Here is an 18,839-nt window from a genome sequence, read left to right on the forward strand (position 1 = left end):
CTGAATTTTTACTGCCTCTATTTTCTGCTAGGACTTTTATGGTATCACAACTTATATTTATGTCTTTTATCCATTCTGATAAAAGTTTATTCTGGGATATGGTTTAAGATGGTCATTCGGTTTCATTTTTTGGTATGTACCAGTTCAATTCTCCCAACATCATTTATGGAAGAGGCTATTTGTACTCAATTTTATGCTCCTGCTCTTTTTGTCAAACAATTGACCATAGAGACCTGGCTTTATTTCTGGGCTCTCTATTCTGTCCCATTAATCTAACTAAGCCAATTGGTAAAAGACAAATATTATATGACCTCACTTATAAGAAGAATCTAATGAATAAAATAAACTAAAGAGTAAAATAGAACCAGAGACATGGAAACATGGAACAGACTGACAGCTGCCAGAGGGGAGGAAAGAATGGTAGAAAGAAGGGGAACGAAGTAGACTAAGAACATGTATAAATGACCCATGGACATGGATAATGGTGGGGATGGACTGTAGGAGCAAAGGGATGGGCTGAGTGGAGGACAGCAAAGGGAGAAAATTGAGACAACTGTAATATAGTAAACAATTATAAAAAACAAAAAAAAATGACATTAAAAATTAAAAATAAAAGTGCATTGAATCTATGGATTTAATTTAGGAGAATTCATATCTTTACATTGAATCTTTCCATGAATGAACGTAAGGCATTAGGGTTTTTTTTCAGGCTTTTCAATAAACCTTAAATTTTTCATCTATTAAATCTTACAATTTTTTTTTGGATTTAGTAAGAATATTGTTATTTTTACTATTGTAAAGAGATTTTTATTTCTTGTTGGTACATGGAATTGTAACTGATCTTAAAGATGTGGCTAAACTTTATTAGTTATAAAAGTTTTTATATTGATCTTACCTATATTGCAGAAGTCTTATTAATTATAATCATTTGTATCTAGACTATTTCATATTTTCTTTATTCATAGTTATATGATCTGCTGCTAAAAAGTTATTTTTTCCTCTTTTTGATCCCTAAACCATTTATTTCTTTACTTCTATCTTACTACATACAACATATTATTATATAAAAGTAATGAACTTAGACCTGAATCATCAATCTCAGTCCTAATGTTGATATTTGTCATAAGAACAATCTTGAATTTTGACTTAGCTTACTACTAAACCACACAGGTTCTGGTTTTATTTCTGAGTTATTCTTTTTTAAAAAAATCCTCATCCAAATATTTTCACAAATTGATTTTAGAGGAGGAAAGGAAAGTGAGAGAGAGACAGACAGACACAGAGAGAGAAACATTGATCAGTTGCCTCCCATACACACACAACCAGGGGTGGAATCCACAACCTAGGTATGTGCCCTGACTGGGAATTGAAACTGCAACCTTTTGGTGTATGGGACAATGCTCCAACCAATAGAGCCAGCCAGCCAGACCTGATTTACTTTTTATTTACTTTGATCTTGCAGTGTTCCTTTACTTTTTATGAGTACAGCAATGCAGTAACAAATGTGTTTCCTCTCTTCCCTAGATATTTTTAAAGCTAGATATCAATATTTCAAGGTATCTGATTTATAGTACTAGCAGTAATAGATGTAGTTCTATGAAAATAATTTTGATAAAAAGAATTCTTTGATGATTTTTTTTTCCTAACAAATATTATGTCTTCCTTAGGAATTGGTGTGCTTATGTACACACCAGACTATCTCCCACAGTGATACTGGACAACCAAGTTACGTATGTTCCAAATGAGAGAGGGCCTTGTGGCTGGAACAGTGGATTCTGTCCCCGGAGGTATATAATGGTTTTAGAAAATAGTAATTTCTTATATGATATTCATTTATGGCCTGAAATATATAAAGTTAATCACTCCAACTTACATATTATAGTAGGGTCATCACATTAAACTAGATGTATGATCTTGAATAAGTGAAATATAGATACTATATAAAAACACATGGGTGTTTTTAGAATATGTGAAATAATGCAGTGATATATTTATGCTAGTACCTGGTACTTCGTAAGTCTTCAATAAATGTTAACTCTCATGCTTGTTTCTATTTTTACTACTATTGCTTTTATTCAATAACCTTACCAACAGGCATATTTTTTATTTCTTTATGAAATTCATATACAGTTTTAAAGGTTTATTCATGATTTCCCTTTCATTCTATGTTAGAGAGAAGACCACAGCTTGGCAAGCCACCAATTGCAATTATGCCTAGTAAAGCAGCTGAGTGGGGCTTTTCTTCTTGTGTCTATTTTAATGACCCATGTCATTTAGTTTTCATTTAAATTTTTCAAAAGGAATCTATGTAATTATTCTAAAATATGGGGCTGAGTAACTGATAAATTCTCTGAATTCATACAGTCATAGTAGCTCAGCTGGGCATATTTCAGAAGAACCTGCAATAAAAACTAAAATTGTTATTCAGGTTATGATAGCCAATGTTATGCAAATTGTCATACAGATAACCCAGGCAATGAATCTGACACATCAGCAATCTGGAACAGTGTGCAGTAAGAATACATAAAATCAAGGTGTTTCTTAGTCCCTGGAGGAATAGCTACTACGGTTCATGGTCCAGAGAGCTAAGCACATCTTAGGGATTTGAGGGAGCTGCGCTCCAGTTCTGCTTTCAGCACTTACTCCCTTTGTGACAATTTCCTTGTCGACATGAGCTACAAAGAGTGCCTTGTTTATTCTTTAGTAATGAAAATATTACCACAGAAACCTGTATTGTACTGCTCTTTAGAGTTAAAGGTGAGCTTTTTTTATCCCTTTAAACAAACCAGAAACATGTATCTTTCATCTCTTATCTTTTTGTATCGTTGAAGGAGTCTCTCCATTTGTTCACTATTTCAGTATGTATACAGTGTTTGTCACTTCCTCGTTCATTATGTCTGAGCAACATCCAGCAGAAATTCAGTCTGCCAAAGCAGGACAGTGACTCTAACAATAATGTAACTAACTGCTTCAGTTCACGCTTATAAACTCCAAAGAGCCCTTTTCCCAATTGCCTTGCTTTGGATTTAGCTTTACTACCAGACTGAAGATGATTATTTTACCAGACAAAGTTATTTACTGAATATAACTTACTGAAGTAAGTAGAAATAAATAATTAGCCTACTTTTAGAGATAAAATGAATCTTAGAGCTCATTTTAAAATGAGGAATAACTTTACATATTTTGAATTACCCATCAAGTTACAGCAGAAACTAAAATCCAAGTCTTCTAAAGCAAAGCCAAGTCTGTTGTAAAGCATTTCCTCCACACAATCACGTTTTATTCACGACAGTGACTACAGTGTCTCTACATAGTTATATATGACAAACTAGATTGTACAGGGCAGGCTAACCCACACACTATGGATTAAAACCCCAGCTTGATTACTTTTAGATATGGAACTTTGAGCAAATTATTTCAGGTGTCTTCTTCAGATTCCTCATTAGCAAACCAGGATATTAATAATACTTTCTTTATAGAACTCATGAGCATTAATAAAATAATGTATGCCAGTTTCATATTCATTTGATAAATATTAGCTAAATATTGAAGTTATAAGGGTAAAAATAGTATTTGCATTTACATTCCTAGAGCCTGCAATTAAGTATCAATTCACTATTAACAAGGGGAGACCCTCCAAAATGGAATTTATTTATTAAAAATTGTGTATTTATTCTTACATATTTAAACTTGAGTTACCTTCCATATACTCTCCATTTGATGCAATACACCTATCGATACTTTTCTTCACTGCCCAAAACAGTTTTTGAACTCATCGATTTTGATACCTTTTAGTGCTTTTGCCGTTTTTTATTTCACTTTTTATACAACATTGGCAAAAGGTTTCCCTTTGAGGACTTCTTTTCATCCGGGAAACAATGGGAAAAAAGTCGCTTGGGGTGAGATCGGGTGAATAGGGAGGGTGAGGTATAAGGGTCATGCCATTTTTGGTCAAAAACTGCTGGACACTAAGTGTGGTGTGGGTAGGAACACTCCTAAATCACCCATCATGAGATGGGCAAACACATTGAAAGAGTCTTAAAAACAAATTTACTGAAACCAAATGCTGCCTCTCTCAACAATGCCAGCTGGCACACTGATACAGATGGGTTCCCAGAACACTCATGTAGCTGAGAAAGCCTATACTACAAGTGGCCTGCCCTCCAGAGGATAATTCCATTTTTTGTGTGTGTCCCCACTCACATATTGGTTTTTGAAATATTATAGTTTCTTGACTTCACTCTCATGGTTTCTTCTCAGAAGTATTTCCTCATGTTAAATCTCTCTCCTTCTCTCTCAGAGAGAAATACTATATGAAAGAAATAATATAGAGTATGATTTAAAAACTTGATAAGTGAGGAAATTCAGGTTGAAAATCATAGAGGTTATCATTATTTCAATTAGATCACCAATATCCAATTTGTTATAAGTTGTTGATATTGATCAGGAGTAAAAAAGATGCTTTTAACTATAACAATATAAGAAGTAATGAGAATTGAAATAAACTATTTCATGAACTATTTAAAAATTGAAATTAAAATAACTTTTAACAATGGTTTAATGAAAAGCGTTACCAAGGGAAAAGTTATAGTATCTTTAGAAATGTAATGGTAGGTATACATTAAAAATAACAAATAGCATGACCTTTAGTATATTTTGTAATATGTTTAAAGAAGCCTAAGTTTGAAAATAATATTGATAAATATAATAATAATAACAACAGATAACACCAACTGAATGCTTATTATTGAATATATTTCAGAAACCATCCCAAACACTTTGTATTCATTATTCCAACTGGTAATTTAATGGGAGACAAATAATTCATTTTCTCTAATTGCTCTCCTTTCTAGATCTCAGATGATATCAAATCCTGTCTACAGGATGCAACATAAAATTGTTACCTCATTGGAATGGAAGTGCTGTCCTGGATTCAGTGGAGCAAAATGTCAACTAAAAGGTATAGTCTAATATTAATTTTGTAATAACAATTAGAAGCATAAAACTTCAGAAGAATATGCAGCTGATTCTAGTAAAGCTGCATTTTCCCTTTTGAACCAGTTAATTAATATCTAACCAACGTATTAGGACTGTTACCTTTTCAGAGTTTCCTAACTTAGTAGCTATTATTAGTACCCTGAAATCTCATAAGCTGTTCTTTAAAATTCTCCCCTCATTTTTATGTTAGTTTCACATGATTAACAAATGGAGATCTGATTAAATATCTTACTTTTTGGTTAACTATATGCTATAGAAGCATGCCTTATTAAAATACCAGAAATCCTAATTTTTAAGTAAGTTATCATTACACATGACCCTATGTAAAAACAAAACAACAAACAAAAAAATACCTATCCTCTATTTTTCTTCCAGTTCAATTATTTGAAATGTTATTGTGTTTATAAATGAAATTCAGTTTTAAAGAATACATACAAATATGGCATGAATTATTCTGTTTTTTTAAAAAATCTTAATGAAGTCATTTTTTAACTGAGATTTTTAAGGATTTTCTGGTGGCAAGGCTGATCAAACACACGGTAGCCTGCTGTGGCCTAATATCCATGTGACTTATTTTGCTTATGGCTTTAAACAATTTCCCTTTGAAAAATAAGATATGGCATCAGCATACATATTTTAAATGAATGAATATTACAACAAAGACCATTAACAGTGGTGGGGAATTCAATCAGCAGTGTAGGAGACTGATTAAAAATTCATGTAATTGTGGAGAAACTATTATGATTCATATTTTTAAAAAAGAAACTTGTGATACAAAAACAATAGGAACTCTGCAGTTTAGTTAGGGATATTACATATAGTTCTTCTAGCCCAATTCAACACGAATCTGAAGGTGAATTTTGAATTTCATTGCAATGCTATCTGTTCTGGGCGTAGCCTGATTTTCAGGGATGTTAAAAAAAATTAACACATTTTTAGAGTGTAGCATGAATATGTACTTCATTTATAATACAGTTAAGTAAACATTTAAACAAAATATTATCTATACCAAAAATATTTGGAAACAATATAATTTAGCATATTCTTAAAAATTCCAAGTTGCTACTATGTTTATAGGACTTCGGACTTCCGTGAGGCGCACAGACCGACTCACAGTGGTAAAACATATTTGTTTATAATCAGCATTTGGCAGACGGCTAGAAGTTCTGGGCAATGCTTAGAATTATATTTCTAAAGTCTAAAATTAGTTTTTGTATTTCTCTTCTTATATGAAGAAGGATTTCTTAGGAATATTAATTCCATTATTATTTCTTAGAGATTCAAGTGCTTGTTCACAACATGCATTTCTAGGAATTTAGAGTGTCATTACACATCCTAGTGTAGACAGAGGCTGAATGCAGATATGTGGTAGGAAGCAAAGTCTGTATGACAAAGAATGTCATAGGCTCCAGCTGATAAGGACTACTGTTGCTTCAGGTTTTGTTTTTTTATACCTACTACAGCTGACCCTTGAACAATGCAGAGGTTCGGGAACAATGCAGAGGTTCGGGGAGCTGACACCTTGCACAGACAAAAATCCATGTATAAGTTTTGACTCCCCCAAAACTTAACTAGAGTCATTCCTCTGTATTCACATGGGATTAGTCCCAGGACTCCAAGAGAGATACCCAAATCCACAGATGCTTAAGTCCCTTATGTAAAATGGAGTAAAACAATGCATGCAATGGATCCTCTGCATCTGCAGATTCCAAACCACCAACTGAAAATACTGTTTTCCACCTGAGTTCATTGCATACAGAGGGATAGAGAGGGCTGGCTGTATATTTATTGATAAAAAATCCACTTATGAGTGGAACTATACCATTCAAGCCCATGTTGTGCTGGGGTCAACTAACTGATTATTAGTTACTATGGTAGAATATATGTACCTAGGGGGAAAAAAAAGAATTTCATCATTATAAATGTACACAAAAGAAACAAGACTAGTTGATAGTTCTGAATATCTGCTATGTACTGTCACTTCCCTTTTCTCAAAGTTTTATGTGAAATATTTAAATTGAATTCAAATAGTTTAGTTTTGAGTATTTAATGACACCTTGTGTTCTAGGTGGCAGCAACCTGTGGGTATTTTTAATACTAAATTTGTAAATTGTTACCTTGAACCCCCATTAATAAGTGTCCCAGACCGTGACCTTTTGTCACAACACTGTAATTAGAATTATTCATACTTCAGATTCAGGTATCTTGTGATTAATCTGCTGTGGAAAGCTCTTTTTTTCTATTGAACTCTATAATAGAAATGATTTTCTGATGGCAAATATGCCTATTGTGTGATATTGTCATACAATTAATTTTAATATCACTGCAATTCCAAAAGAACCTGCTGTTGCTCCCTAAAATATTCTGACCATCCTGCTCTTCAGTTTTATTGCAGCACAGGCCGTTAAATCTTTAATTAGTGCAATTGATGCAGTGACAGTATCAAGAATTACTGCCTACTTTTGTCCCTTCAACCATTCTTCATGATCTCATCTCTCCCACGTTGTTTTTCTTTTCTTCCTTCCTTCCTTTTTTTTTTTTTTTTGCACCTTTCCCCCTTCTGATTCCTACCCAATTACATATCAAGTTCCCCCTCCCCTTTCTATCACACTTTATATATGTGCCAACAGTCTTTTATTCTTGTATGGGAGAAAAAAAATTGTCAGGTTTCCTTTGACAACACTCTTCAGGCTGTCTCAAATGACAAGCGGCCCTATATATAGCAAAGATAATCGGTGTGGCTGATCTAGTCTTTAAATCTCTTCAGAGCCCTCAAGGGTTTGGAATAACCTAGTTGTGTAACTACCATGATAATTAATTCAGTGCTAGTCCTTTGCATCAGGAGATTATTTTATTCATAGAAAATTGTAAAGGACTACGTAAATTCCACAAATCTCTGCCTTCCCAACAAATCTGCTCTTCACGAACAAACTAAATTTTACAAAATAAAAATAATGATTTCCTTTAAATTTATATTGCAGCGGGAAGATCTTTTTCTTTAATTATATAAAAAGGGATTAATAGGCCGGGCATAAATTGGAGCTGCTAGCAATGATACTCTTTTACTTCTCCACTTGGTACGCTCTGCCTTTTTCTATCTCCCTCTGCCTATGTATGCACATCCCCAACCTGTTAAGAAGGAATGTGGTGATTCAAAATCCATGGGACAACTCTTCCTGTGTTTTATTCTACAATATGCTGTTTATAATATTACTGAACCTCTACATATGCTCTTTTTGCTGCAACTCAGAAAGTCAAAATTCTGGTAATAAGTTCTAGATTAGCTTATTAAAAATATTAGTCATACTTTCAAGAAGAAACAATTTTAAAAAAGTCTAAGTGAATAGAATTTTGTTAAAAGGAGGAGCATCTAACAGCAATGTAATAGTATTGATATATTTCACATTTTTTATATTTTTTGAAGATCAGATAGTTTGTCTTCAAAAAGGAATCTAATTTTGTGATATGATTGGTATCTGAGGGTTTTTTTGAAATGTTAGTAAATAACACACTTTTTAAACCAATTTTTATAAAATTTGCAATAATGTGTTTTCCCAGTATATGTCTCTAAATTGTTCTGAAGTAGAAGAAAATTGTGGCTTTCTCTAATGATATGAAAAACAGAAATTTAATCTCAAATAATGCTAGATTAGAGAGGAGAAAGAAAGACTTCTTTGCAAATCTGTTAAAAAAAGTAATCCAGTTAGCCTTAGTCAGATTCTCTTTATAGGAAAAGGTAAAAAACAATATATATATATATATATATATATATATATGTTTATATATATATATGAGAGATAGTGAATGCTGAAAAATGTAATCATGCATTTATTGGAATAAACTGATCTCTACCATATGTTATAAATGTATGAAACTATTTCATTTCACAAATACTGTGAAATAATTAAATAAATTATGTAAGAGCTTTTGTAATTAACATTTTTAAAATGGGGCTCTCCAATGAGTTTATTTTAAAATATTACTTACATTAATATGAAATGAATGTTATAATATTCAAAATAGAAAAAGCCCTATATTTCTTATATTTTTGCCTACCTGATTCTTCTAATGTTCTTTTAAAAAAAATTACCTCTTATAAACGTATTGCTCAATAAAATCACAACATTTCATAAGAAAAAAACACCATGTACCTTATGTCTTTGTTACTTCAAATTGCCTTATTCTTTTTAATTACTAAATCTCAATAAATATATATGTACTGAATTCTACATGCAAGCATTCACTTAATATTGCAAGATCAGCTGGAAACCTCTCCTCAAGTTACACAGAAAGGTTCCTGGATCTAAGGGAGAGAGGGCAAGCTTCCTCATTACTGAACTGCCATTAATTGCTTCCTCAATATGTCTCAAAGGTCTGGAAGAAAAAAAAAAAAGCATTCACAAATAACACCTGTCTAAGAAAAAAATGAAAGAAAGGAAAAGAAAGAAAGGAAGGAAGGAAGAAAGAAAGAAAGAAGGAAGGGAGGGAAGGAAAGAAAGAAGAAAAGAAAGAAAAGAAACAAAAGATAATTCACCTAATATGTAAACTGCTGCTCTTAACGTTTGCCAACTTTGCTTTCTTCTCTAAGTTTTTGATCCACCAAGGTTAGAGTTTATAGTGCAAGGGAAAAAAAGAGTAATTGTACTGGGAGAATATAAAAAAAAATCCAACTCTTTAAATATATTGAATTTTAAAAAATCTGAAGTTCATAAATAAATGCCTTTTTGTCTCAGCTTCTATTTCTTAGAAAGGACCAAGAAAAAGAGCAGAAATCTATGCCCTACAGGACAAAGCAAAGGTCTGTGGTTAAGTGCACAGTAAGATAGATTGCCCGGAAAACTTAGGGTCTGCGGCAGTCCTTGTGGTAGAGAATACACCTGGGAAGGCCGAAAGACGCTAAATGAAAAAACAGAAGAGCATCTATCAACCAGGAACTTTGCCACAGGAGAGTACTGACTCCACTGTCAGAGATCCTATCCGCACTTTTCCACCAGATAAATCCCGTGCAGTAAATTGCGATAAATGCAAGCATTGATCTCAGGTCAACAAACAGAGCTAAAAAAAGATAACATAAACTATTGAAGTTGTTAAATAAGCATTTCAAGTTTTTAACAGCCTTGGCAGGGACCCCATCCAATGATTTCCAGAGAAAAGACGTTCATATGACAATTGGATCCCAAAGATCTTTGTGCGATGTTTACTAGTATTTTTTTTAACTTAGCAGTACACGTTCCTTGCCTGTTTTCTCCTAAAACAATTAATTTAAAAATAACTATAGCTAAGAGCAAATTGAAAATTTAATGCACAAATTAAATTGCATTAGATTTTGTCATTCAATATTTGAAGTATTTTTCCATAATGTTTTCTTTTAAATTAGTCTTTTCAAAACTTCACATTTGGAGAAAATTTTTATTTCATATATATTATGTTTCCACATAATGAGGAGTGAATCACCAAAAATTAGTATTCAAATCTAAAGACTTTTACTCAATATTTGTATGTATTATTCTGTATCCCTTTCAATTTTTTTCTTTCTAAAGAAAATCACCTGTCACTGATTTAATTTTTTCTAATCTTTTTAGTTTTTATTTCTAATCTGCTGATTTTCTCCAGTATGTCACTTTCTTTTCCCTTGTTTGTAAAGCAATAGCATTTTTCCAGATCACATGAATGAAATTTATTTTAAATTCTTTTGATCTTGAGATCAATAGAAAATTAGGGTTCAACTCTTCATTTACCTCCTTTCTGTTCTTGATGCTTGACCTTGTGCCAAGGTTTGTTTTCACTTCTTGCACAGGTCAGATCTTGCCTCAATTGGGTGGCACAGAGACCCAAAAGGATAAACTGCTCCCACTCAGATAGACCGTAGAAGACTTAGAATTTAGAATACCCCACACACTCTTGGGTGAGAGAGAGTGTGTGTGTGTGTGTGTGTGTGTGTGTGTGTGTGATTCCCTGCTGTGCCAGTCTTTCTCAAATGGAGAGGGGAACTAAGGTTAATGATCTCCACATTCAACGTATAACATGCAATACTTTTTAAAGAGTGAGATAAAGAGACCTATTTTCATTAGAATATAATAATTCAATATAAAATAATGCCTTCCTGTTTATAATAAAGCTTTAACAAAGTCTATGAAGCTCTAGAAATAAACTATGTGAAATGCTTGCGATTTTTTATTGAGGTCATTCTACTCACTCAGGGTCATGAGTACCTAAACCAACCTGTCTCTCCATTATGACATTGGAGTAGGAAGGCTCAGGGGCCATATTCAAACATTTAACAACTAATTCAGTTGTTATTTTGTATGTTAAAAGTTGTTCCATGCTAACTAGTTTTAATAACTTATTTTAAATTATCAAACAATATTATAGAAAACTGTGCACTGAAAACAATTAGTATATAATAACAAGTAAACTAACATAAGCACCGAACAATCTGATGATTCTGGTAAAATGTTGAATGTTTCATAAAGTCTGTGTAGTGCATGTAATGGGCCCAGAAAACTCTTAGTCCTGAAAATACTTCAGATAGTTTTACAATAGGAATTCCAGTAATCATGTATTCTACAAGACATATCCTTTATTATGCATCCACAATTAACTTGGAGTAAGTTAATTTTGTATTTATAACTAATTTATCAGTTATCACAATTTATTGTTATATATTTGCCAACAGGAATGGCTTCATTTTAATATTTTAATAATTGGTAAGCCACATTAGTGCATACTGACTAAATATAATCTTGGAGTTGAAGTATGTAGAACATTGCTAGATTGAAGTGAGGAGTAATAACCTAGGTTTTTAATGGAAGGGGCCTTTTATTTCTGAAACATTCAAAATTACCAGTGGGCTCTATAATTGATTGCTGGGAAGGTGGCTCAGACACTCTTCACATGCTTCCAGGCTTGGCAGTACCTGTTCAGGGATCTTGTGTCATACAACAGAGAGAATGGAATTACCTATGAGGGAGGGAATCATGGACTGTGAAAATCACCTGCCACCTCACCCTCCTTCACCTGCTCCTTATAAAGGCTCATTTCACTATGGAGTGGTAGGAGACTCAGGTTTTCATTCATTGGAGTTAAAATAAATCATATCTTTAACATATGCTCTTGTTATCAACAACTGTGTGTGGCTGTTTAAAAATTTATAAAGATCAATTTCTGAATCGCAATTTTAATATAAAAAAGATCTGGTATTTTAAGCAATGAATTTACTTATTAGTATAGAAAATTTGTTCTAAATCAATACTTCTTAAGCAGGGTCATACTTCAAAATCACGTGTAAAATTTTAAAATACATATATATGTATTTTATGCATATATTTATTTATCTATATTCTGATTCATACTGAGTAAGAAACTTCAAGTAGGGAAATGGAAAGAACATTGATACATTTAGTGTTTCAAAGTTTATAGGTTCTTCTGATTTCCATCCATGATGAAAAACCACTATTCTAAAGAAATGTTTTAAAAAATCCATAATATGGTGAAAGTTAATAAAAGAAAATGAAATCTCCCCAGTAACCTTGTGTGTATGTGCCATAAAACAATATAGTCTTTTTACTATACTACTTATGTATTGCTTCCTAACAAAGTATCTACTCTCTATCAAGTGATGGTATGCCTTCTAATGCACCAACTCCTTTGTATTCCCAAGATCTAGCTCAAAAAGGTAAGAACAGGAAAAGACCATTTGTGCACCCTGTTAAACCCACCTGTTCCTTTTGCTGTAAATACTTACAAATCTGTGTCATGAACTCTCCTTCATTGCTGAGAGAAACAGGGAAGGTAGGGAGGTGGGAAGTTGCTAAGAGAGATTAATCTTTACACCCTGATCTAGTGGTTCTCACTCTTTAGTGTACATTGGGATCACCTGGAGAGCTTGCTAAACCACAGATTGCTGCCCCACTTCAGTTTCTTAAATGAAGAGGAGGTGTGGGGGTGGAGCCTAGGAGTTACATATCTAAAAGTTCCCAGTGATGCTGATATGGCTGATTCAAGGACCCTGGTTTAGAACCATTGATCTAAGTAGTATCTGGGTAGGCATATTTTAGCTGCTAGAAAAATGCTTTATTACATTATCTAAGAAGGAATCTTGGTTTTAAAAATGTATGCATTTATATAGTAGATATATTTGTAAGAATCAACTTGAATTTAGACTATAAGAACTTTATTGCTAGGACTTAGCAGAAAATTTACACTTTCCACCACAGACCGCAGCCGCCCAAATAAGTACACTTTTCCCAAGCTATAAGTTGTCATATTCAACCAAATAAATCAACAGTTAGGTGGGACTATCTATAATACAGCAGGGAGGTGGGGAGGCGGGAAGAAGCAAAATCAAAATAAAAACCTTGGACCTGAATGAAAATCCATTAATTTTGCTCAATGCTTTGAAGAAAAGCAGCTCAAACTTCAGTCTAACAATAGAGACTACCTCAAATTACGTAGTGTCAAATATACTTTCAATGGAGTAGAGATGCTTTAGTATTATTGTCACAGCCGCATATGCCTTAGAGAGCATAATTAACATGTGCCAAAGTGTAGTTTCATTGGTGCGTAGCTTCACATGGGAAGAATTACAGACACCACACGTTTGTTTTCTCGTGTCTGATATGCAGATTTCAATGAATAAATTTGTTCATTAGGAGTCTACAAATTACAGACATACATTACTTAATATGTTGAATATTTTAATGTCTTCTTTTACTTGTTCTCCCCATGAAAAATTATATTGTCATTTAAAATATTACTTGATTCATGGGAAATAGGAAGCGATTTTTTAATCGAAAGATTTGTTTTATAAGACTTTATTTTTTTGAAATTTCACTGATTTTATAGGTTGGTCCCCTTGAGACATGTCCTGTAATATAATAGTTTATGTTTACTTGTACTTCCTATGTTTTGAGCCCATGTATTTCTTAACAATCTGGGAAAAAGCCATTTAAGTAGCACTATTACTTAAACAGATATTCTTTCAGTATGGAATCTGTAGCTGTCCCTTATTTCCAAATAGACATCAGTTGGAAATTGCATTGTTAAACAAGTAGCCTTTGTGGCAGACTACTTATAAAACTGCTATGGCTTTTAACACAGATGATTTTAAAGTCCCCTCAATTATGCAGGCAGTTTATGCCTGTCACTTTACAGTTACCCCAAACTGCCAACCACTTTCCTCTGAAAGGGGACCTGAATATTTTTTCAGAACACAATGAGAGGTCTGCACTTCCAAGATCAGTGCGGTCGCACGTTGCCCTATGGGTGCTGGCGGAGCTGCTTCCTCTGCAATCATCCCGGCATGCTTCAGTAGACGAGAAAATGAATGTCAGCCACATTATTTCTTAGGACTGGAAAGTAGGAGGCAGTCCCACTATTTAACTCTCTCTCCTCTCTTTCGCTTCTGCCTAGCCCGGGAACAGCAGCACTTGATACACACCAACCAGGCTGAGAGTCACGCAGCAGTTGGCGGAGGGACGGCCGAGCAGCAACGACAACAGCAGCAAGACTGCGGTGACCCAGGTCACAGATTGTAATTACTAACATCCCTAACTCAGTTATTGTCAACACTATTTACGACAACTAACAAACAAGAAATCATTTGACTGTCAAATGTTTGTTGATGACACATTAACATACTTCTGAGCGCTTTGCTATTGGTGCTACATGTTGGGAGAATCTATGGCTGAGCTGCAGGTTCCCAGCCTGAAGAGAACTTGTGTAATTAATTATTGAAGCTCTGTGTGCAGCCAAAGAAGACTGAAAATGCTGCCATACTAGGAAATCACAGGTGTCCAAAGTAAAATCAAACTTTTGTCCTCCAAAGAGTGCAGTCATGAGGAATCTTGACATGGAAGGGATGCCTTGATTCCTTTAAGGCAGCGAAGAAGGCTTCTTTCCATTGGTTGATAGAGATCTCTAAGGGGAAATGATCACTGACTAGAGAGAAGTATTGGGACTAAGGACCAACAAGAGTCTTTTCTTGATCCAAAATTGCCCTGTTACATATGTTCTCATCTTTCTAATCACAAATACCATTTCTTTTAGCTTAACTTTATGTCTTAGAAACATAGTTTGGTTACTGATAAAAACATCTGTTCACTGTATGTTACATAGTCATATAAAATCAAGCAATCGAACTAAGAAATGTGATTTAAGGGAATCTCTTCAAGAATGCAGGTGAATATGGCTTTGAAACTGTATTTGAATTTTTTTAAGGAATTGAAATAAGCATCTTCATAAAACACAAAATCATCCTTTAATTATTGAAGTGCATTTCAAAAGACATGAAAGTATTATTGCTGTATAAAGTTATTTAAACTAATATCTATCTCCTATTAAAGAATACCTCAAAAAAGAATAAAATTCTCAGAATATAAATACATCTTCATACATGTAAGTATAGAGCTACACATATTTAATGCAATATCATCGGTTTTGAAAGCACAAGATGAGGCCTTAGCTCTGTCACCTTAAGCAAGTTATTTTTATTTTCTGATCCTGAATTTCTTCATCTATTGAGATTGTAACAAAAACTCTTGGAGATGAAAAAAAAGACTGAAAATTCTGGGCATAGTTAAAAGATTTTAGAACTCTAAGCTATATAAAACTTTTTACAAATTTCTACCCTTAAATAGTATAAAATTCTGGTTGCCATTTGCTAAATGCATATAGCCTATACTTACAAATATATAGTGCAAACATTATTTACCTTTAAACCTATCATAATATTTGAAAGGTTTAAAATAATGTATTTTTTAATGTTTCCAATTTTCTCTTCTATATACAGCAGGGACACAAAAAATGACTGATCAGATGAACCACCATGCAATGAAATTGACCCTTTTGCAGAAGAAGATTGACAATATTTCTTTGGCTGTGACTGATGTAAGGAACACATACTCCTCCCTAGAAGAGAAAATCAATGAAAATAAAGGCAGGGGATTTCAATCTTTCCTAAAAGGTAAAAGTAAAACCAAATAAGTTATTCATTCAGTTAAGACAAAAGGCAAAGAACTCATTTATCTTTTCTTATATCACTGTGGTTTCTTTGCTTTAGATTGTGTGATATATTAATCTGATATAAATATTTTTAATAAGATTTTAAAATGACATAGTTTCTCAAATAATTTGAAATATCTAAATATTTTTCACTAGTCAAAACTTTAATTAAATATTTAATCTTATTTATTAACGTTACTTACCTAGTTATAGCCTGACTTGTACTTCTTTATATTTAAAAGAAACTTAACTATGAGCCATATTTGATTTATTTTTATTATTCTTTCCAGTTCAGGATAAAGATGAGATTAAGGAATGATTAACAAGGTAGCTAGATTCATGGTTGGCTCAATAATATTGGTGAAGGTATTTAGGCTAAATCTAAAGTGCATTATTATCCCAGAAATTACAATATCTAGCTCTGGAGTATAATCAAGAAAACATATTCTAAAACATTTCAGATCAAAGAAATAATAATTTCTTTATAAATGTGAATCAACTTTGCCTGAATTTTGTGTTTTTATATTTTCAGCGCCTATTATTATTGATTATGTTGTTACAGTAGTCCCAATTTTTCCCCCTTTGCTCCCCTCTGCCCAGTACCCCCCCTTCCCTCCAGAAATCCCACCCCCTCTTAGTTCACATCCGTGGGTTGTGCATATAAGTTCTTTGGCTTCACCCTTTCCTATCTTATTCTTAACTTATCCCTGTCTATTTTGTACCAACCAATTATGCTTCTTAGTCCCTGCACCATTTCCCCATTTCTACCCTCCCAGCAGATAACCCTCCAAATGATCTCCATACCTATGATTCTGTTCCTATTCTGGTTTGCTTAGTTGGATTTTGTTTTTATTTTTTAGATTAAGTTGTTGACAGTTGTGAGTTTGCTTTCATTTTAGTGTTCATAGTTTTGATCTTCTTTTTCTTTAGTAAGTCCCTTTGACATTTCATATAATAATGGCTTGGTGATGATGAGCTTCTTTAACTTCACCTTGTCTGGGAAGCGCTTCATCTGCCCTTCCATTCCAAATGATAGCTTTGCTGGATAGAGTAATCCTGGTTGCCTTTCATCACATTGAATACTTCTTGCCATTCCCTTCCTGCCTGCAAAGTGTCCTCTGAGAAATCAGCTAATAATCCTATAGGCAACCCCCTGCAGGCAACTCTCCGCCTCTCTCTTGCTGCCCCCAGGACTCTGTCTTTATCTTTCACCTTTGGCATCTCAGTCATGGTGTGTACTGGTGTAGTCCCCTCTGGGTCCAGCTCACCTGGGACCCTCCGTGCTTCCTGGACCTGTATGTTCATCTCCTTCGCAAAATTTGCAAAGTTTTCCTCATTTTTTTCAATTCTTGCTTCCTCATTCTGCACTGGTTGACTGTTTTCTTCTTCCTTCTGTTCCAAATCATTGATTTAAAACCCGGTTTCCTTCCCTTCACCATTGATTTTGTGTGGATTTTCCTTCATTTCACTTAGCATAGCCTTCACTTCTTCCCTTATGTGTTTGCCGTACTCAAGCATATCTGTCAAGCCTGTGAGCATCTTTATCACCAGTGTTTTGAATTCTTTATCTCTTAGGTTGTCTATCTCCTCATCTGTTAGTTTGGCTATGTCCTTGTCGCTTAGTTCTCCCACTGGAACCTTGATCTGTTCCCCCTTTTGGACCATACTTGTCTGTCTCCTCATTCTGACAGGCTCCTGTGTTTGTTTGCCTCTGTGTCTCAGGTAGAGCTGTCACTCCTGTTACATTGTAAGGGGCAGAGCCTTAGGGATTCGTCAGTACAGGGATGACCTGTTTCACCACATTGTGGTGCTGTATGTGGGGGAGGGGTCTGAGAGGGAACAATGCTGCCTGCCCAGCACTCGCCTCCTTTCCAGGCACCTCTCGCACTTCTGCACCGGACTGGCACCACTCTAGTCACTGTCCTGGCCATAGTTCCCACAGTGGCTGGGTCTGCAGACATTCTACGACTGTGTGGGCCCTTTAAACAAGCAGACTCTGCTGGCCTGCACAGTCAGAAGCAATGAGACTTGATTTCCCCGGTGCTGGGAACGTGAGCTGCAAGATCTGGTGAGGAGCTGGGAACACTCCCCAGGTGTCCCTCCTGACTTTTTAAAATGTGTGACTGCGCTTTCCTCCAGTAGGCCGCTGCTGCTGCAGCTGCCGCCACCACACCACATTCTCTCTGCCTTGGTTCCACCCCTCCTACCTGTCTGGATGAGTATTTCTTCTTTATATCTTTGTTTGCTGGACTTCCATGTAGTTTGATTTTCTGGAACTTCTGGTTGTTTCTAGTTTTGAGGTAGTTGTATTTCTTCTTAGTTGTGGAGGGTGATGCAGCATGTCTGTCTACACCTCCATCTTGGCCGGAAGTCCCTATTTTTTTTTTCTTACCATTTATCCCCCTTACACTCTTTGCCACTGTCCCCCACCCTCTCTGCCTGCAGTCACCACATTAATGTCCCTTTCCATGAGTCCTTTTCATTTTCATAATCACCTCCTCCATAAGAGCTGTCAGCCTGATCGCTATCTATGATTCTCCTTGGGCAAGGGAAATTATAAACAGATGGGATTACATCAAACTAAAATGTTTTTTGCACAGCAAAGGAAACCATCAATGAAAAGACAACCCCCTAAATGAATTTTGTGCTTTTAAAACAGCAGGCTGTGTTCCTTTCTGGAGGTCTATGGGATAATCTATATCCTGCTAATTCAAATGGTCAGAATTCATTTTCTTGCAGTAGTAGGACTAAAGCCTGTTCCCAGCTTTGAGAGGTCACTGCATTTCTTGGCACATGGACTTCTTTCTCCATCTTCAAAAGCCTGCAACAGCTGTTGAGTC

General features: G+C 34.6%; 1 protein-coding gene across 1 annotated transcript in view; it reads left to right on the plus strand.

Annotated features, from left to right (window-relative positions):
- Window positions 1-18,839, plus strand: part of MMRN1 (multimerin 1) — a 66,310-nt gene that overhangs the window by 18,513 nt on the left and 28,958 nt on the right. Inside the window, exons 2-5 of the mRNA XM_090267944.1 lie at window positions 1,668-1,787; window positions 4,854-4,960; window positions 14,410-14,520; window positions 15,788-15,961. Of these exons, the coding sequence (XP_090124070.1) occupies window positions 1,668-1,787; window positions 4,854-4,960; window positions 14,410-14,520; window positions 15,788-15,961 (512 nt within the window). The remainder of the gene's footprint in view (window positions 1-1,667; window positions 1,788-4,853; window positions 4,961-14,409; window positions 14,521-15,787; window positions 15,962-18,839) is intronic.

Source organism: Furipterus horrens, unplaced genomic scaffold, assembly GCF_987537825.1.
Source record: "Furipterus horrens unplaced genomic scaffold, mFurHor1.1.pri manual_scaffold_2, whole genome shotgun sequence".
Taxonomy (NCBI): domain Eukaryota; kingdom Metazoa; phylum Chordata; class Mammalia; order Chiroptera; family Furipteridae; genus Furipterus; species Furipterus horrens.